This window comes from Carassius auratus, unplaced genomic scaffold (genome assembly GCF_003368295.1).
Source record: "Carassius auratus strain Wakin unplaced genomic scaffold, ASM336829v1 scaf_tig00004557, whole genome shotgun sequence".
In the NCBI taxonomy this organism is placed as follows: domain Eukaryota; kingdom Metazoa; phylum Chordata; class Actinopteri; order Cypriniformes; family Cyprinidae; genus Carassius; species Carassius auratus.
Genome location: NW_020523604.1, coordinates 872,794 through 894,865, shown reverse-complemented (window position 1 = coordinate 894,865; position 22,072 = coordinate 872,794). Strand labels below are relative to the sequence as shown.

Below are 22,072 nucleotides of genomic sequence, written 5' to 3'. Positions count from 1 at the left end.
AAACGACTGAATATACATTTTTAGACAATTAAGATAAATTTCCAATATAAAGTAAAATGAATGGATCGTTCTCTGCATGCCATGATGCATCTACATGTTTATTAATTAGCATTCATATTGTAATAATGACTAGATATTGTCTTCATTTCAATGTACTGGTTGGGTGAAATGCTCCATTACTCTTAAACTTTTTTTCCCCCTTTGATTAAGTCTTTTATTGAATAACATCTGTCTGTAAAACATCTCTGTATTTTGGTAGAGTTTATTTTAGATGTTTTTCCTGAGTTTACTAAAATACAGGAGAAAGTAATGAGTTTATTGCCAAGTGTGTTCAGACAGAGAGAGAGAGTGAGAGGATGACAAATAAAGAGTAAGCAGCATAGAAGGAGTACATTTAAATATTTATTAGGAGAAAGACATTTATTTTGGCAGGCAGCTTGTTGTCAGCCATTGCTCGAACCGGAAGCTGAGCAGATCAACTTCAGAGGGTATCAAGAGGTCGCTGAGGAGTGTGGGACGGTGGCGGACTGTGTTAATGTCTGCCTACTCATTGGCAAGGTGCGTGTCCCCTGTGTCCGCTTCGGTCGCCCGTTTCGGAATGCACTCTATGGCACTGTCGCTTGTGTAAATCGCGAGGAAGGCGCGTTAGGCACGAAGTCGCTTTTTTCGGCGCTTGCGCTGTCATTTTCACCCGTCGGTTGACAAACATCGGAGCCTGCGCCGTATCTGTCGATGCATTTATAGCTAGCCAGCTAGTTAGCAGGAGAACTAGCCCATTCGGTGGCTAGTCAGCCAGCTCGCATTCTGAGCTTTCATTACCGAGCGCTTAATAAGTTCAGGTTTTTTAACCGGACCGCCTACCGTGCGCATACTAGTGTATTAGCTTACTAACGTTAATCGAACAACAAACAGCGTGACTCGAGGGGGGCCGGGAGAGCGCGACGGAGGCGCGGTGAGCCAGGAGCGGCCGATGAGTTCAGACCAGGGCGGAGAGCCGCAGCTGCAGGAGGAGGCTGAGCCGGGACCCAAACCCCGAGGGGAGGACGAGATCACACCCGGGACCGGGGGAGACTCAGGCGTCATGGTGAGTCGGGGCCTCTTACCCCTCCCCAACAACACGATCGGTCTCTGGCCGTTGCCCTTCTTAAAAATAGGGTCATAGGAAGTATGATCGCTCGCTATATAAGGCCATCGGTCGGTTCTCATAGCGTGCAAGCTCTGACATCACCTAAATTGCAAGCTGGCCATGTTGTCGAAGACGCTTCTTGCTGGCGATTGACAGGATGATTCATTAATCTCATAGATGGACCGCTTGCAAAAGCCATTTCTAATCTGCGGCAGCATGTTTGTGGTTTTAAGACTGCTTTCTCTCACACACAGTCGATAGTTCACCACAAAAATGTCACTTCCCCACGCTCATGTCGTTCAAAAACGACTGAATGACAGCGGAAGTCCCTGTATTGACTTTCACAGGAAAACGATGCAGTAAAATGAATGAACAGACTGAGGCTGTCCGTCTCTCACATCGTACCTGATATAGCCTTATGTGTTATAAAAGCACATGCTTTCTGAAACTGCCATGTAAAAATGTTTTTTTTTTCACACCTACATTTACAGAGTCCTTTATATATAAAGCTGTGTATGTGCAAAATAATGCAAGTCAAATTTATATGTAAATTGTATCTGTATCTGTCATGATACGAATCTCATGTGAAGCTGTTATGGTAATAAACGCAAATACCACCAACCTTTTGTTTTGTACTGGATAAAGGAAATTTGACACGATATGATAACATTTACATTTTTGGTTGAACTGGCCCTTTAAGTCTGTCGAGCATGACAGGAGTTAACCGGTTAAATTAGCCCATATGCTAGCGAAGATACACGCATGATAATTTTGCTTGTTAGTTATAGAGTAATTCCTATTTTGGCTTAGAGATACTGATTTTAGTTGACAAATTCAACAGCAAAACCTGCTGTAATTCGCCAGCATTCATTCAACGGCCTGCTTTCATAAGCTTATTCACGCAGTCATATGACAAACATGAGCTCTAGTGAAGTTAAAACCCACCCTCATAGAACAGACGAACTCCATGTAATATGTGTATTACACCGACTTTGGAAGTTGATATAGTTTTCTGAGTAATAATTAGCAAATATTTGTTTCAGCTTGTCTAGCTGTAAGCCGATGTTCTGCTCTTTTAAAACACTGAATACGCATTTCCTGCACTTTAGCTTGGGAGTGACAATATGTCTGCTTTCGGCTTAAATCTTCAGGCTGACAACTAGAAACACTTTATCCTAGTATCCTAGAGTGTCTTTTAGTGTTGTTTGTGTTACAGGCTCACAAAGCTTAACCGCTGTTTTTGATAGTTTATGAGGAGGAGGAAGGTTAGGAAGCAGGTGTCTGTTCACATTGGCGCCCCCTGGCCATGTGAAATAAGCAGGTACGAATTATTTTGGATGCACAATTTGTATCCAAAATATTAAACGTGTAATACATGGAACACGTGGGAACCTTTTTATTTTTACATTTCAGCTGCCTCAGTATATTCCTTTTAAGTGTGAATAGAAGTGAACAGAAACGTGTGAACTAGAGGATAGTCTTTTAAATGCTTATATATCAGAATTAGCATGTTTCATGTCTTCTCAGTTTTGGATTTCCACAGTGTGTTAAAATAGAATGAAAATTCTATTGAAAAAAATAAAATAAATCTAGAGCTGAAACACTTCGTCACTCACATATTCTGTTCCAGACTCGAAACTACATGCTTTGTACTATTTTTATTTTTTGGTTGGTGGAGAAGAAACATGCTAACTGGACAGTTAAAAAAAAAAATGTTGCTCCAAATGAATTATTAATTGAAATGTTGTATAAAAGCAAATCACACTTGCCATAATGCTGTTGTATTAGATAAGCTCTCATCGTGTGAAAGCTGTCTGTTGTTAGGATGAAATGGAGCTGTCAGACGAGTTTGAACAGAAAGAGTCAATCTTTCCCTGTCTGGCTGCAGGAACTACTGACAAATAAGACTGAATCTCTTCTATAGAGATTGCTGCTATCTTGAATGAGAGGCCTTGTGAACAATAATAAAATGGTCGTTTTGGCTGTTCATGTGTTGTAAACATGAGCCCATGTGATTCTGCTCACCTCGTGCTGCCTTTGTGTGTTACTCAGTGTTGACTGAGAATTTATTTAGTGCATTCTCCCACCAATACATACTGTTTTAAACCATTTTTCTTTCATTTCTTAAAAGTTAACCACTCTCGATTATTTGCAAAGAGAAATCCTGGCACAGTTTTCAATGGTATGGTTATTATAGTAGGTTAATGTTTTCAAATTAGACCGTTATCATCAACTGAGGTACCATCTTTCTTGTCTGGTTAAGCACTTGGCTTTCTCTGTGGGCATTTTGGGTTGCTTTTGAAGGGAGGTGAAGTGGGCTCATCTGCCATTGCTCTCAGTGTCACTCAAGACATGTAAACAAACCTTGGTGTCATGGGAACGACACTGGAAGTGGTTAACATGTCATGCTTATAAAGAGAGACAAGAAAAGAGAAGAGAATAAGCAATGTCACAATGACCGTGATTATGCTATAAAATGTATTTTAAAGACCTAGGGTTTAATAAATTCATTGCATTTCCTTCTGTTGTTTCAGGTCACTGCTAAAGGAGCTGGTCTGAACCCTAATGCCAAGGTTTGGCAGGAGATCCCTGCAACACAAAGTGAAGCTCCTGTGGATGGCACTGTGGCCTCCCCCTGGTCCCAGAACAATACGGCTAAAGGTAAAGGAAATTTCCATGTGCTCTAAATCTTAATTCCATGCCACTGATTTCTTAGTGTTTTTCCAGAATGCATATACCCTACTGTTCAAACATTTGGGTTGATAAGATTTTTTTGTAAACATTTTAAAGTCCCCTGCCCTGTGCACACCAAAGCTATGCTTATGTAATGAAAAATAAAGTAAAACAGTTATAATCATGAAATATTAAAACAAATGTTTTCTATTTTAAAAAGTTATTTATTCGTGTGATGTAAGCTGAATTTTCAGCAGACATTTCAACACTCTTCAGTGTCACCTGATCCTTCGGAAATCCTTGCAATATGCTTATTTGGTGCTCAGAACATTATTTAATTTTTGTGAAAACCATTTGTTTTTTTTTTTCATTATAAATGTCTGTAATGTCCCTTGACCAATTTAATACATCCTTACTGAGTAAAAATATTCATTTATTTTTAAAAGCCTGACTGAACCCAAACTTTAAACCGATTTAGTTGCGAAGCACTTGTTTTGATGGTCAATGTGTAGACAGATGGCTGTTGCATTATATCTCACTTTTTCCCCAATGTTGTGCCATAAATATAGCCAGTTTAGACATTTTCAAGTTAAAGACAACTTAAAAAAAAAAAAAAGAATCTAGCTGATTTTGAACACATGTACAGTCAGTATCCAGTGGAAAAGCCTCCTAAGAAATGCATTGGATTATATTTACACTGCTCCTCCTTAGGGATAGTTCACCCAAATGCGAGAGCTTCCTGACCCTCCATATATAGCAAGGCTCCGCCCACATTTAAGGTTCAAGAACATTGGTCCAACCGTAAACTTATGAATACGTTTTTAACAATTCCTCTCCTCCGAGTCACCCTCTCACCCTCTGTCTCCATTATGGAGAGTACCACAACACAGACAAAATACATAATAAAATCTAATTGAATGCATTTATGATTATAACAGTTTATCTGTCATTTTTTTTTTTTTCATTTGTTCACATAGATAACTCTGGAGGTAAACAGTACGCGCCTGGCTTCTCCACTCCTGAGGACAACAGCACGGCTGGTACTGTAGTGGGGGTAGTGAACGGTATGGACCCCCCTGACCAAAGCATCCCGGTTTCTGAGCACACTACAGCAACTAATGGTATGTGATGTTCATCATTTTGAAATATGATATGGTTCGTGTGTACATGTTTATTAGATAAATCTCCTAAATCCATCGCTGCTAACTGTTGTTGGTGTTTTCAGTCAGCAGGCATTTGCCAAACACTTAACCTTTGTTTATGCTCTTTGTTTACATGCAGTAGAGTCCAAGCTCCCCGAGGAACAGCCTGTCTCTGAAGAGACCTTGCGTGAGTCTCTCAAAAAAGAATTGGAGTTTTGTTTCTCCAGGTAAGTGCAGCCGTGTAATGTGATGTAAGCTTTCAATTTAATGCAACCGAGTAAACAGCACTTTACGGCCATTCTCCTCCCATCAGCTGCGTTTATCGATGCTCCTCTTTCATCCCACAGGGAGAACTTATCTAAGGATCTTTACCTAATATCACAAATGGACAGTGACCAGTTTGTCCCTATTTGGACTATTGCCAGCATGGAAGGAATCAAGGTCCTCACAACTGACACGGACCTCATCTTGGATGTCCTCAGATGTACGTGCCTGCATTTTCATCTATGGTCCAGTTTTATTTTATTCACACTATGAAAATGTATATTGCTCTGACCGCCTACAGCATCTCCGATGGTCCAAGTTGATGAAAAAGGGGAAAAAGTGCGGCCAAATCACAAGCGATGCATCATCATTCTGCGAGAAGTCCCTGAAACAACTCCTGTTGAGGTGAGAAATATCATTAAGAAGTCGAACTGTGGCTCTCTTAGGATCCTCTTATTTTATGTGTGTGTTTGTTGTTCTCATCAGGAAGTGGAAGCCTTGTTTAAGAATGACAACTGTCCCAGGGTAATAAGTGTGGAGTTTGCACACAACAACAACTGGTACATTACATTCCAATCGGATACAGATGCTCAACAGGTATGAGTTTCTGTTTTTATTTTGAGATTTAACAAACTGCTTACCCTTGGATTTGAAACTAATTGGGCTTCCTCCATCCAGGCATACAAATATTTAAGGGAAGAAGTGAAGACATTTCAGGGAAAACCAATCATGGTAAGTTCTTTACAAAAATGTGCAGCGTTAAATTAGTTTATACACGGCAGATGGGTTCAGACCTTTTTGCGTTTCCTGTTCTCAGGCCAGAATAAAAGCCATCAACACGTTCTTTGCGAAGAATGGTTACCGCAACCTGGACTGCAGTGTGTATCCTCAGCAAACTCACACTCAGTCCCAGTACAGCTCCCCTCTCTTCATGCAGCCTGTTTACAGCCCCCAGCAGCAGTACCCTCTCTACGGCATAGTACCTCCTACCTGGACACCATCTCCTACTCCATACTTTGAGACACCCCTCGTACGTCTTTCTAGTTTGACTAGGGATGCACCTGACAGTCATTTTTGTTGTAATTAATTTTTTTAATTGTATTATTTTAACTGATGTGGTTTTCCACAGGCACCTTTTCCCAACAGTGGTTTTGTCAATGGATTTAGCTCACCTGGACACTACAAAACTGGCTCAACTTCTCTCAACCTTAGCCGTCCCTTTAGCAGGAACCGGTAAGTCAAGTTGGTCTCTTCATTATACCACCAGTTTATTTAGAATTACCATAATTAACTGTATAGTTCAAACCTCATCATAGAGTGCAACAGGGTTCTAGCAGTAAATTAAACTTACACTGTTAAAAGACAGGATTACTGTAAGCTTTGAGGTTATAATCCATGGTATATGCTTTCATTAACTTTACATAACTGTTTAGCAGTGGAATTCCTGGTGAAAAAACTACATTACCCATGATTCTGCATAAAAAATCCACCAATCAGAGAATCAAAAGAACACTTTAGGGCCCACCCACTCTCATGAAGCACTATGAATGATGTGATAGTTTCCCTACACTCTCAAACTACTTCTATTAAATAAATCAAATCATTTTCATTGTTTCTTGGGATTGTAGTTCTTTGCTTCATTAAAGCCGTTATGTACTTTTTCTGTTAGAACTTAACAATTACTTTTTTTTTTTCATGAGAAAATTACTAAGAATACTCTCAGAACCAAGGCCACTGAAAAGGGTGCGGGCACTGTTGTACTCCATTATAAACAATGTCTGATATCTGCATTCCCATTTTTGTATTTGATAAAAAAAAAAAAGTTATGTTTCATTCATGTACCAGCTTCTTTTGTGTAGTGTAAGAATGTAGGCAGTTGCAGTAGATCACGTGGATATTGTTTTACTGTTCCCACAGTGTTCCACTCTATTCAAGAAAGAATGTAATAAATGCCTTCAGGTACAGCTTCAAAAACTTCCAATATCAACAATCATCAATCCATTCTTACTATCCTGTTCTGACAGCTAAAATACCAGCTCTGGTGTTTAGCTCTCTAGCTTAAAAATTCTGGTTTACTAACAAAATAAGTGGTGGAGGGTTATAAAGGAGAAAATTACTGTAATTTTGTGTCCTAATTATATTGGCACTGAATTGATTACACTAACAGCTTTTTATGTTGAATGATCTTTGAACAGTGGTTAAACATTTCTTTGTTTTATCCCTTTAAAAAAACATTTAGATTAAGGGCTGTCAGAATAAATTTGAAAGTGACATTTTAGTGCATACAGTTTTGTCTTGAATTGCTAAAAATGTATCTAAAAAAAGTATATTTTACTCAATTTACAGCCCTAATTTAAATGCCTGAAGTGAGTTTACATCAGATAATGTTTTTAATATATATTAGGGGTGTAATGGTTCACAAAATTCATGGTTCATTTTGATACGACAGTTCCGATATCAATACGGTATTTTATTCTTGAACTAATACTACTACTACTACTACTACTACTACTACTAATAATAATAAAATAAATGGAGGCACTTTGCTCAATTAGCCACCTAAAATTATAAAAATCTTTGTTATTCAAAAAACAGAACAAAGATACACATTACAAATACACATAATACACAAATAAAAATAAACCGTTTTATGCAGGTACAAAATAAAACTATTATTATTTACAAATTACAGTTGCTTATGGCTCTGATTTTACTAATACAGTTGTCCGTTTAGTTTTATAGTCTCAAGCATTCAGAAATATGACACAAGAAAATTTTACTTCAATAAAAACAAGGATTCGTTTGTGTAAGAGTTGTGATGTCCACATTTTTTTGTTGAAGAAATTATAGAGGCTAGTATTTCTATCACAAAAAGGTGGTCAAAAATGAAAGCTTAAGTGGATATTTAATTAGAATTAATTAGACGGGAACATTGAAACTGTAATAGAATATTAAGGCCATCAGTTATGATTATGTGCAGTCAGCCGACAGATGCAAACATGAGGTGAGAGCGAGCACGCGCGCGGCTTCGGGCATGGCGTGTGCGTTGCCTGTCTACGGTCTTCACCGTGAAACGCATATTTTATAATTCTGTTTTCATATTTATTTTACGTTCATATAAAACGAAAGTTTTTCTTTTCTTTTGGAGCTACTGGGAGTTCGTCCAATACTGTGTAACGTACTCTGTGTGGGAGCGGCGGTACTGGAAATAGACATAAATACCTGTGTCGATGGTAACGTAACTGGACATTTTTATCATCCACGATCAAAAATATTCATATCGCACGCCCCTTCCCTCGGAAGAAATCGCAGACCGGACCGCAAGGGCACTTTAGCGTCGGACCTCAAAGGGGCACACACTTTCAGCTCTTTTAGTTAGTCCATCTAATCGTTCGGTTTGCATCTAATCGTTCGGTTTGAAATGCATAACAAACCGAAAGCCTCGTACCTAACCTAATGATTAATCAAATGATTAATCGCAAACAATCGCATTAAATATAAGTTACTGTATACTGTGTATAGTTATGTGTATATAATTCTATAATTGAGATAGATGCCAATGTAAGCTCACTGGCAGGAAAAATACTTTTTGTCTCCATTTTTATTTTGGAGCAATTGCATGCTGCCCATTACTTGAACCATCATCTACATCCATAGCTGTACAATTATTAGCAAAAAAAAAAAGTTTGTATGGACAGAAGACGGTGTTAAATAGAAGAAAATCTCATGTGTTTTTCTGTTTCTGCTGTCCGAGTAGGAACCATGTGAAGCCTCAGACGAGGACTAATGATGGTCTGTCTTCCACTGTGTCTCCGGTGGTTCTTGTGGATGGGCTGTCTGGCCTGCACAACCCCCAGCCTCCATCCAGCGCTGGGCCAGTGCTGTCATCTGCTGAGCTCAACTCATCCTTTCCACACCTAGCTTCCAATGATGCAACTGATGATGGTACCATGGCGGGACGTGGAAGGTTTGTTGGGTTCTCCTTTCTTAATATTGAACATCATCTATAGTAACAATGTAGATGTCTTTACTGACTTTTGATCAATTTATAAGTTTTTGTTTAATAAAAGTATTAATTTCTTAAAAAAATAAAAACTCTTACTGACCCCAAACTTTTAAATGGTACTGTATAAATGATCAAAATATTCATTAGTTGCTGCCCTCTTTTCCCGGTCCCATGTGACCTACAAAATGTAATCCTTTTATTTTAGTTTAGCCTTGTGAACTAGTGCAATTATGGAGCCTTTCACCTCCTTTAGAATGTCATTTTAACTCTGTTTCAATCACAATCAATTTAATACATTTGTGTTAATCTTTTGTTTCAGGAGAACGACATACAGAGGCACTCGAAGGCGGCGAGAGGATGATCGTACAACAGTAATGCATTTTTTTTTGTGTTGTTGGTTACAGTTGAACCTCTCCCTGTTTATGCCTTCTTAATTGTGTTTTTTTTTTTTTCTTGTCCGTTTCCACAGAGACCAGTTCCCCTGTCTCAAGTGAAGGTACCGTCCCCCAAGTTTGACCTGGCTGCCTCCAACTTCCCACCACTGCCCGGCTGCTCTGCCAGTCCCACAGGGGGAGCCTGTGCTGGAGAACCGCCTCTCTGATGTTGTGCGGGGCCTAAATAGAGAAAAGGTATGCTAAAAAATACGATAAATCATTTGAACACCAGACTGACAGTTTTTGTTTTGCTCTTGCTCATCGCTTGTTGTTAAATTTCTCTCCAGCAGCAGGATTCAAACAAAGAGTCGGCTGCGAGTCCCGCAGGCCCAGTCTCAGAGGAGACTGTCTCCAGGCCCACCCAGCCTGTAGCCAAGATGACTGCTCGCGTCCCTGATCCTGTGACCTCCAGGTAAACAATTGCTTCAAATGACTGACATACTGAATATTGTTTTTATTAGTTTCTGAGTTTTGCTACTTGTGTTTTGTAGCTCCAACCACCTGGAGAAGAAACCAGACAAGATGGAGCTTCTGGTTTTTAAAGAGACGTCTGTGACCTCTGCCCCAATCGCAGCTGTGGCACCCACCCCTGCCCCAACAACACCTGCTCCAAAGCCTCAGGCCAGCTCGTCCACACCTGCAGCCACCCCCAATCTAACACTGTCCCCTCCAGTACTCCTGCACTGGTGAGTTGTTGCTTCTCTCAGGGGCTGATGGTTATATTCAGAAGGGCCAAGTAGTCAGTGATGTGAGTGTCTCTACTCTTCCTGAAGAACTATAAACTCTGTGTTCAATAGGATGTAGGTTCAAGACCCCATTCTTTTTTTCATTCTCTCTGCACTTTTTCATTATTTCTAGTCTGTCATATAAAAGAAACAGTCTTGTTCCCTTAAGCCCTAATCGGACGAGACTAGTTTTCTAAACTACGTTTGAGTTTTGATTCTTACAACCTAACGTCTGCGATTTTCATGTACCAATTCGGATGGGACTAACATCTCTGTGTTTATTACAGAGGTGGGAGGGGTCTATTTTGTGTGTCTGGGTGTCACAGAGATCACACGCTCTGTATGCATGCATTGCATATAGTCATTCGGATTGATTACCTTTAGTATTATTACACAGTAAATACTAAATGGCTAGTATAGCAAAACCATGTTAATGTGTGGTTTCTTTAGTTTAACTTGTTCTGCGTGTTTTTTAGTAGTAGTAGGCTTAACCCAGGTTTAATTTTCATAAAGGTACATCTGCAATTAAAACATTATGTAACTGAGTAAATAAATGAACGTGAGTAATCTTACCTGATGCTGATATTAAAATAGCCAGTGTTAACAGTTTACGTGATCTGGCTCTTGATTTTATTTTTATTTGTAATTTTTAAATTATTATTATTTCTTTGCCGGGAAGCAAATATCAAATATGCATGCGTTAATAGCATCTACGGTAATTCAAGTTGGCCAAAACACACAAGGAAATGCCTTGTGAAATAACACATTACCGGCAATCACAGACATTCGCATTCGGATGGGATTAGTTTTTTCAGAGGATCACTGAGTTTGCTGTAAAACAGTAGGTAATTTGCTCTGGAATTATCAGAGGTTGTGTGAGAAAAACACAGACGTGGCAGATTGGGACAGGATTAAAATCACCAAGTACATCTGTGAAACACAGATTTCTCTAACGACCCCCTGTAAAACTAGTCCCGTCCGAATAGGGCTATACTCAGCTATTCAAAGTTCTGTAACCTATCTTTGAATGTGTAGTAGAGATGTGTCTCCCAGTACTTAAAGGCTAGTGCAAACTGAGAAACCTTTCTGATTTGTCCCCCCTTCAGGAACCTCGCAAACTCAGTTACGCCGAAGTATGTCAGCGACCACCTAAGGATCCCCCTTCTCCAGCATCCACTTCCAGCCCCAACAATGCAAGCACGCAGCCTCTGAGAGAGCTGCGCGTCAACAAGGTGGAGGAGCAGCAGCCTTCCAGCTCTGCAAACAAACAGGAGCGGCCTCAGGAAACGGGGGGTAACTACAAGGCCAGGGAGGGCCGACAGGCCCGTGACTCCCAGGGCTTTTCTCGCAGCAGTGGACCCCCCAGAAGCGGTGCAGGGGGGTTCAAGCTACGGGAGCAGCAGAGACGCCCTCCTTTTGGCCATCGCGGTTCCCCCCAGGGAGGTTCCAGACACACTGGAAAAGAGCAGAACATCCCCCCCATATCGCCAAAGTAATGACTCTAAACAGAAATCCTTATTGTATGAATATTTACGCACTCATATATATATATATATATATATATATATATATATATATATATATATATATATATATATATATATATATATATATATATATATATATATATATATATATATATATATATATATATATATATATATATATATATATATATATATATATAAAAGAGATGAAATATGATATAAAATTCAACATTTAAAATGGTATTCACCTCTCCTGCCTGGAGCACTTCCAGAGGAAAAGTCTCATGAAGTGACAATGCACAGACTGGGGTATCCAGGCAAAACGGGCATAAGAAATTGGAAGCAGCTGTTGCTTGAAGGACGCCATCGAATAGGAAACCAACAAAAAAACATTTTATGCTTCTGACTTGACAATATCCCTTCAGAATGTAAATCCATGTGAGATTTTTTTTTTTTCTTCTTGAAAGGAGGGTGGCCTCTCTTAGTTTGGGAGAGGGGAATATGGGTGGGTGTCTGCAAAGAGCATATGCACTAAGAAAAAGAACATGCATAAACAATGTTATAAACCTATACAAAGATATCACTCTGACATGCAATGATTCATCTTTTTGTTTTTTGGTTGCTTCATTCGCAATCCCAGGACACAGGGCGCTCGACCACCGGGGTGATTTGACTGTGGAAATTAAATTGTGGTTTGCTTTATAGTCTATTAATTTGGGATTTAGATCCTGTGTAGAATATGCGACGTGTGCTTCAGTGAATAATTTTGCAAGTAACTTTAGGGCTGACAGTGCTATTTGGCCTGGAGTTTTGCATTAGTTTGCGTGACATATTGTAGCTCATGATTCATTCTGGAACTGGCATTCGGATTTACTTACGATCAACTTTGGAGCCTTTTTAATGATTCAAATATATAGCCTACTGTCACTTCATGAAGTCAAAGCCTGCCAATTATGATGTTATGTCACTGATTTGCTGATTTGTTTCTTTTAAATTTTATGTGATTTGTCATTGTTTTTGTAGCTAGTTTGAGTAACCAACAGCCTGTGAACTCTAACAGTCAGGTACATAGGCACTCATGAACTTTGTGTCATCTCAGATTTGTCCTTTTTGTTTTTTGTGCATTCTCCTTCCTGGACTGCTCAAATATCCTGATAATCAGTCAGGCTCTTGACTATGTTTACAACAAGGTGGTGGTGGATTGAAATATAATGCAAGGCAGAGTCCGAATCATGTTCGTTATGTGGATTAGTTCTTATTTAGAGGGTTTCTTATATTCATTATCAGTACATTCAGAGTTGGCTTGACTGTATGGAGCAGTTGGCCATCATGATGATTTAGCTCAAGCTGGATCCTGATTTCTTTTCAGCTTTTGTTCATTTGGAATCGAAAATCAACAGTGCAGGTCTCTTTCAGTCATTTTTATGATGATGTATTGATTGCAAATCTAATGCCCAGAGTGGGTTATCTGGCTCAGGGTGACGTTTCATCTCATTCCTGTCATTTACAGCACCAATACTGGTCTCGCATTTTTATGAACTTCCAATTCTGCAAAGCTTAAAAGGCATGGTCATTTCATGCAGTTTTATTGTTTGAAGGAGATGAGATTGACAGGAGAATCGAATGTGCTTGGTAGTCCCTGAATGTGTCCTCCATGAATTGTAATACAAACCCCTTATTTAAACTGATACATTTCTTCCTCCCTAAACAGAACATTTTGACTGTTGGATAAATAGCAATATCTGCAAAATCCACTCGTTATGATTGCTGCAAAGTTTCATATAGCTTTGCTATGGTAATGTGAGTTTTGTCATTGCTATGCCAGTGCCAGTGTGTTTTTTTTTTTTTTTTTTTTTTTTTTTTTTGATAGGGTTGCATGTGTTTGGATAGTTAGAAATTGACAGTCGCTTTGGTAGATGTTACCTGATAGTGACTGTGGGGAATATAAATAGCAGGGGTGCACTGCATTCATTATAAAAAATGTTGCTGTGGTGAATTGATGCTGTTATTTGGACGTTTAATCAGGAGGATACAGTATTGCTGTTCAATTCATTGTGAAGTATTGCTTTTAAAAATTGGTTTTTAATTTATTTTAATTCTGCTGTCCATCCCCCATGCAACCCCTGTCCCTTGTAAGTTTGTTATCATGACTATGTACAAAAAGACATTGGGAGAGAATCACAGATTTATCATATTTGTGTATATATAATTATTATTTTTTTTGGCGATTTCAGCAGAGAAAATACTTGATGCATTTACTAGAGGCTTAGTAAATAATAAATCACTGGGGCTTTTTTTTTCCCTCCTTGTTTTCATTAATGAATATGAGCAGCTAGTGGTTTAGGATAATGAAATGCACTAACTTGTTTAAAAAAAAAAATCTTATTATGTAATGTGAAATTATAATAGGAGCATAAGGTAATGATATTGATGTTGACCGGCTTGCAGAAATCTACAGAAAATAGCAAATTTCTCTTTAAGGTTTGGATTATTACTGTTAATTGATTTAGAGGTTGGTGTGGCAAAGGGAAGAATTCTATAACATTGGATTGAAGTGAGACACTAAATTCTAGCTGTCTGTATAAATTGTCACAAAAAGAAAATAAATTATTTTGTTTTGGCCTTACCCTTGACTGGTTCATTTTGCTGTATTGTTTCTAATTTGTTGTCAAACTGTTTTGTGTTGCCATTGTCTGGTTAAGAAGAAATTTCAAGTCAATACAAAATCTTTTTTTCTTTTTAAACTTAAGGCGGGGCTTTTAGTACTCTGTTGAATTCAAATTCAACTTGTTTAAAATATAGTAAATTAAAGAGAAAGTTTGTAGTATTTTTCTGACATTTACTGGTTGGATATTTTTTGAAAGTCTCATGCTCAACAAGGCTGCATTCATTTGATTAAAAATACAGTAATATTGCTTAATATTAAAAGTAAGTTAAAATAACTATTTTCCATTTTAATATATTGTAAAATGCAATTGATCTCTGTGATGGCAAAGCTGAGTTTCCAGCAGCTGTCACTTCAGCCTTCAGTGTCCCATGATGCTTTAGAAATCATTCTAATATGCAGATTTGGTGCTTAAGAAGCATTTCTTCTTATCAGTGTTAAAAACAGTTGTGCTGCTTACATTTTTTTTTTGAAAACCACAATGCTTTTTTTCAGGATTTTTAGAATAAAATGTAACCATGTTAAGTGTCACTTTTGATCATCTTAACCAGTTTAATCTCAAATTATTCCCAGACATGAAAATATCCGAATGATGTGTCATTGGTAACTCTTTGAAATAATCAATAATTATAGTCGTTTTAAAAATTAACATTTCTGCAGTCATATATTTTTTATATACATGTTAACACAGCTATTTAAACTGCTCTGGTAATGTGACAATTTGCACTAATAATGTGAAACTGCGCATATTTAACCCTTGCCTTTTTCAAAGTGTCTATTTACACTAATGCAGAGTCTATTTATGCTAACTCCGCCCACCAACTTGTGATTGGGAAAGTCATCACTGAAAAAAAACACTCTTTAAACTTCAGTTTCAGTGGCGTAGATAGTAAGCCTTTTTTTTTTTTGACTTTTTGATGCAATCGACCCAAATTCGAACCTGTCTTTTGCTGAACTTTTTTTCCTTTTCAAATCTCATATCACATCGGAAAGGCATACATTTTCAATACAAATCAAGGAAATAAGAAGTTGAAGATAAAGTATCGGTAGATGTAGGATGTATTTATTGTCTCAAATAAGGTGGCATGCATTTAATAATTTGAATTAAATTGATAATTTACACTCAATACTTTATTATTGTGTACTGTTTTATACTACAGTACTGAGGTGCAGATAAACGCAACTATTTGTAATAGCTAAATCTTGCTATTTTAAAATAGTGTAAATAGAATCCATTACTGTGAATAGTATATCGCTAAGAAAATATGCTATTTTCACGAAACCTTTCTTACGGTCACTATTGTGACTAGTGGCATTAAATGGGTTCTTTGTGGTTCATCCTTGTTAAATATATATAAATGTGAAAAAAAATTGAATTACTGTAATAAATTTTGAATGGTAATGTTTATGTACTATGTAATATAATTAAAGTATGTAATATAATTTCAAAATGATACATAAAGTATAATAAATATCGGACAAATTTATCTAACTGTGAATCGGGAGGGTACATTTTAATAAGAGCATTGCTCTAAGGCAAATGTCAAATAAAGTTAATTTCTAGATATTGTCATCTCAAAACCCACTGAAAATATGACTTGTTAATTTAATGTAATTTATCACAGTAAACTGTGAATTTTTAACACTGCTTCATTTGATGTTTCTTTATTATTATTATTATTGCGCTGTAACCGGAAAACAATCAATAATGTGAAAGGGAACTGAGTGACAGAAAGTGTCATTCACAGTGTGTCTATATTTGGCAGGAACAGAACGGTATGTGAAGAATGGCCTCTCACACTTACAGACGCTTATAACTAATTTTAGCTGTATTTCTAGCTGCATGTCCACGCTACAAATGTATTTCGCCAGTGGAAACAGACGGATAAATGCATAGACAGTAAAAGATAAATGGCGTTTCAAATTGTTTGTCACTTCCGTGACGACTACTGGTGACGTCACCGTGTTTGTGTTGAGCGCTGACACACTGGCAGATTAGCTACAAACCTGCAGCTGTTTTCATTTCCTGCAGGTAATGTTTTAACGCTTAATCGTCTATCGATTACATACTTCTGCGTTTTACTCGAGCACTTGCGTCTAAGAAGATCCAGAGGTAAGACAATCAATCTGTAATTTCACCTCCCGGGTGTCGAAACTAGCTCCAAACGGCTAACGATAGTTCACTCCGGTAGGACACATACCGAAAGGAGTAATAAACATAAACACAACTCTGCCTTTTTCAAAAAACAGAAAAACATTTCATTTGATTACAGCCAGATATATTTTTTAGACTGTCGCTATAAAGCTGTCAAGTTTTAGACTTTATTTGCTTGTTAAATCTTGTGTTTCTTCGCTAGCTGATCTGTCATTCGACCTTTTGTTGCAACAAGACGAGACGAACAGCAAACAGCTCCCTTGCTTTATTTATTTGCATGACTTTGTTGCACGCATGTTTTGATCAGTATTTATAAGACAAGTCGAGTGTGTTAGACACCTGCTACACAAAGAATAACTATATTTTGTTAGTATTATGTCCACAGCTTGATATAACCCATTGGAGTATTACCTAGAACTAGATGGAGGAGCGAAATTTGTCCAAGAAAATATTAATGAATGAAGACATGTTTCGAAAGGATACATTATTAACCCTCATTACCACATGGAAAAATATATATTAAAATGAATATAGGAAAAACAGATTTTGGAAATGAAGTGAAACATTTAAATAAATATAGAAATTAATATAAATAAAAGCAATAAATCTGTAAACAACACCATAAATAAAACAAGTACAATTATTGTAGATTTTATGTTCTTAATTAATGTAAAAATAAATTATAGTTTTTTAAAAGAAATTAAGCATTTATTTATAATTTAGTGTTTGTAAGTTATTTACATGTATCTATTTTTTTTAATGTTTGCCAGGTTATTATAATAAATAATGAATAACTGTTATATTATAAATTATAATTTAAATATGTATTTGTATTATTATTTAAACGTTAAAAATTTGTTTAAAATGTAATTATTGACATTTAATCTATTTATTTTGATGATTGTTTTATTATTATTATTACTATTATTAATAATTAATTAATAATAATTAGTGTTCCTGTAGCTCAACTGGTAGAGCACTGCGCTAGCAAGCAAACAAGCACAAGGTTGGGGGTTCGATTCCCCGGGAACACATGATATGTAAAAATTGATAGGCTGAATGCACTGTAAGTCGTGTCTGCTAAATGCATAAATTGAATTTAAATTTAATTTAATAATAAATAAATTGTAAATGTGGCATATCCCCACTAACATAAACCAGTAAAGAGATTGTATGATTCCTAATGTAAATATATTACTTGTTCTATCAACTTTAGTCTTTTGTTAATCAATTTTCTATTATTTTCTCGCTTTCACAGCCATCTCATTTTGGTGCGGTGTCACCCGATCTGGGTGAAATGTCTTTTAGTTCCACATGAGCTCTACTATGTGGTACATCATGCAGAGTATTCAGAGCAAATACTCCTTGTCCGAAAGGCTTATTCGAACCATAGCTGCCATTCGCTCCTTCCCACATGACAATGTGGAAGATCTTATACGCAGGGTGAGTTGTTACCAAAGCTTAAGAAAGCGTGTCATATATTGCATTCTGAATGAAAACATGCTGCTTTCACAGGGAGCAGATGTGAACCGGATGCATGGCACGCTGAAGCCCCTGCACTGTGCCTGTATGGTGGCTGATGCTGACTGTGTGGAGCTTTTGCTGGAGAAAGGTGCCGAGGTACAGCGTAACATGAATCAGTCTTTATGTGTTTGCAAACTAAAGTCAGTTCCCTAAATTCAGTGTTTGGTGCCACTAGTGGTGGAGAAATGACACATTTTATTGTTAAGTTATTAAGTGGTCAGTGACAAGTAAGTAATTAAAGGTCTTTTCAAATGTAGTTTAAAACACGTCAAGTTATATATAATGTTTTTTCTAACATTTTGAAAAATTGTGAAGAGAATACACATCTTAATATTTAATTTTCCAAAAAGTTCTTAATTCTATTTTTCAAGTTAAATGTTCATTTAAAAAAAATAAATAAATAAACTAACTTGTCATTAAAAGGTCAAAATATATGATTGACTTTGATACTCAGTCTGCAAGGGTCCTCTATGACATCAATTCCTGTTTTGTTTTTTCCTGTATAATTTTGCTTGTTGTTTTCAGCAGATGACTTTGATTTGGCAGACAAATGTTTTTAAATATTATTGAGAAATTAGAATGTTTTGTTAAATATATATATACACACACACACACACTACCGGTCAAAAGTTTGGCGTCAGTCAGTATGATTTTTTATTTTTTTTATTTTATTTATTTTTTATTAAAGAAATGAAAAACTTTCAGCAAGGATTAAATTGATCAAAAGTAAAACAGACCGTAAAGACATTAATAATTACAAAAGATTTATATTTCAAATAAACGTGTTGATTTGAACCTTCTATTCATCAAAGAATCATGGTTAGAATCAAAATATTAAATTGATAAGAAATGTTTTTAAACAAAATTTTCTGAAAGAGTCATGTGACACTGAAGTTATGGCTTTTAGTTTTTTAATTTAGTTTTATAATTTTTTTATAATTTTTATAATGGCATATTTCTTCATTATAGTACCAGGAAAGTTGCGTCATCATCATCGTGCATCATCCCAACATTCAAAAAAAATATATATATATATGATATAATAATTTTCCTAATCTAATTCTCTCACACAGGTAAATGCCGTGGATGGCTACAACCGCACTGCCCTGCATTACGCAGCGGAGAAGGATGAGGGTTGTGTGGAGCTACTTCTAGAATACGGGGCCCAGCCAAATGCTCTGGATGGCAACAAGGATACCCCACTGCACTGGGCCGCGTTCAAAGATAACCCTGAGTGTGTACGGGCCTTGTTAGAGAGCGGCGCGTGCCCGAATGTTCGCGATTACAATAACGACACGCCCCTCAGTTGGGCGGCCATGAAGGGCAACCTGGAGAGCGTCCGTGTGCTGCTGGAGTACGGCGCTCAAGTCCATGTCACCAACCTAAAGGGCCAGACGCCCATCTCACGGCTGGTGGCGCTGCTGGCTCGTGGCCTGGGCACGGAACAAGAGGAAGAGTGCCTGGAGCTGCTTTCCCGTGCTGCGGGGAGGTTCGAGATCCGCAGGGCCGATGGCTCTTTACCACGTGAGCTCAGCAAAGATCCTCAGTTACTGGCTCGACTCACTAGCCTCGTGGCCCAGCCGCCCTCGTTGCGAGCCTTGGCGCGCTGCTCCGTTCGTAACAGCCTGGGAGTTCAGTACCTCCCATCTGCGGTGAAACAGCTCCCGCTTCCAGAGTCAGTGAAAGAATATGTGCTCCTCAGAGACTGAGGCAGAAGACTGTTCTTAATATCAGACGTCTTCTGTGTACGTGAACGTGATTGTAATCAGACTGCAATCTGAAGCGTGTCTGTCCATGTACAGTTGGTGAAGAAGTGGGGAAGTTTCATGTATCTTTTGTTGCTATAATGCCATCAGACAAATTCAGTTGCCGTACGATTGTCTGCTTTCGTGCAGAAAAATATTGATCTGGAAGGAGAGATGTCGATAATGCACTGTTGAACCCATAATGTTAAAATATCAGTAGATAACATTGTGTGAAACACTCTTAATTGCAAAAACAAGAAAATAATTTAAAATATTATTTACCAGTAAGTCCTATGTACACGGAGATAACACTTTAACAGCACTTATAAGTTATGATTATATATTAACTTTATTTCTTCTATTTGAAGTTAAAGTTTTTATCCATGCAGTAATAGTTTTTTTTAAGACAACTAAAATCTTTCAATTTTAAAGTCAAATAAATATTAAAATTTTTGTTCAATCATTTTATGAGGCTTCCAAGTAACCTTGTTTTACATTTGTTTAATGTAAGCACACTTCATTGGATTTCAAAACAACATCGATTTCTGTCCATCACATTTGTAATCTTGAATATTTCTCTTGAAAACTACCTGGTTTAGAGTCTTGGATTGTATTACTTATTTTGGTGCTGATGATTGCTGAAAATGAGCTGCATTTACGTTTGAGATGAAAACAGTGAACCTTAACAAGTATATTCTGTATCAGTAATGGGAATGCTCATTTTTTTAGCTTCGCATTGTCTTGTAAGCATAATCATACCAAACACTGGCTGACCATGAATGTCTTAAATGAATTTATGCCAATGCTGGTGTCACATGTTGTGAACCCCCACTTATTTTTTCCAGCTCTGCTTTCATTTCTCTGTTATATTGCTCAAGACTTATGTAGTGCTCTCTAGATCACGTCTGGTTTTATGCATGCAGACTAACCAGTAAAAGCCTCCATGCATTGTTCAAGTGTTTCACTGCTGTTTTTTTCTTCAAACCAAGTGAAACGTGCACGTGATTATGAACACATAATTTGCCTTCTCACAGATGAGCTGTGTGTATAATTTTAACCAGTAGAGGGTGCTGGAATACCACATTATATAAAACAGTCGGCTAAAGCTACACAATTTTGCCATTTGACTTGTTTGTAAAATACAAAATTATGTTCTGTATTTTTCATGAAAGAAAAAAAAAGTCAAATATCAGACCTCCGGGAAAAGGTAAAAACTACATTTACTTATAATAGCTAAATAAACAGAAGTCGTCCGTCTGATGCTTCCTATTTTATATTAATTAGCAAAAATTTAACATTTTCTGTATTTTACTAAGACTTTAAAAAGCGCTCTCTGTTAAAGCCATGTTTTGTTTTCATAATATGAAATTTAATAGCGAGAAAGAAGCATACTTTAAATGTGTACATTTAGCTTTTTAACTTAAGCAAGCACAGGATGTCCTCTTTAGGAGAATGTAAAGCAGTCAGGAAGGAAACTACAGTAGGATTGAATAAAGGCCCTCTGCAGATCACCTTCCTCTGCATTCAAAGCCGTCACCTTCAGTTTACATCACAGTTTTCATCTTCATCATGACTTTACATAATGCACAGCAAAATCAGTATGATACACTCTATAGCAGAATGAATCACTGACCACTTGTGAAGAAAGTTAAGTAAAGGGGGGTGGGGGGTGGGTAGGAACAAATATATTTCATGACAATCTAAGGGTATGAATAATTAAAAACAATTTATTATTATTATTATTACCTTTTTGCCATTTTGTAATATAGGGAATGAGGAAACGCTATAAAAAATGCAAAGAAATTGAGTTTACAATCAGTTATTATATTTTAATAAGATATTTTCAAACTATTAGTTATTTCTTCACCAACACTTAACAGAGGCCGATATATTAAATGAATTAAACATGATACCTTCGGTGATTCCAGAAGTTTCAATAACTGTATGTCCTTCCATAGTTACTGACAGAGTAAAAATGAAATCTGATCTTCAATTTAATGTTCTTGAGAACCACTATTCTAAAACAAGACCGTGTAGTACCCTACAAAGACTTTGTTACTTAAGAACCAGTCAATTAAATTTGACTTATTTTCACATTTTTAAAAGCTATTTTAGAGTAAGAACGT

General features: G+C 37.1%; 2 protein-coding genes across 3 annotated transcripts; both read left to right on the top strand.

Moving 5' to 3' along the window:
• The first annotated feature begins 429 nt into the window (after positions 1-429).
• On the top strand, positions 430-11,910 carry LOC113070539 (la-related protein 4). The gene is given in 19 exon segments (XM_074559887.1): positions 430-1,084; positions 3,661-3,787; positions 4,777-4,920; positions 5,081-5,168; positions 5,289-5,425; positions 5,507-5,610; positions 5,692-5,802; positions 5,884-5,937; positions 6,023-6,235; positions 6,335-6,438; positions 7,123-7,164; positions 8,963-9,172; positions 9,531-9,582; positions 9,681-9,773; positions 9,775-9,840; positions 9,933-10,057; positions 10,137-10,290; positions 10,293-10,331; positions 11,477-11,910. Coding segments are annotated over 19 exon segments (2,367 nt in total). The 5' UTR covers positions 430-970; the 3' UTR covers positions 11,867-11,910.
• Positions 11,911-16,360: 4,450 nt separating this feature from the next.
• Positions 16,361-20,899, top strand: asb8 (ankyrin repeat and SOCS box containing 8). Of its 2 annotated transcripts, none has more exons than XM_026243920.1 (4): positions 16,361-16,554; positions 17,936-18,120; positions 18,193-18,297; positions 19,275-20,899. In XM_026243920.1, exons 2-4 carry the CDS (start codon positions 17,992-17,994, stop codon positions 19,908-19,910), a joined length of 870 nt encoding a protein of 289 aa, XP_026099705.1. In that variant the 5' UTR covers positions 16,361-16,554; positions 17,936-17,991; the 3' UTR covers positions 19,911-20,899. The 2 variants fall into 2 exon arrangements, with proteins under 2 accessions (XP_026099705.1, XP_026099703.1); XM_026243918.1 differs by having other exon boundaries at positions 16,362-16,635.
• The last annotated feature ends 1,173 nt before the right edge of the window (positions 20,900-22,072 follow it).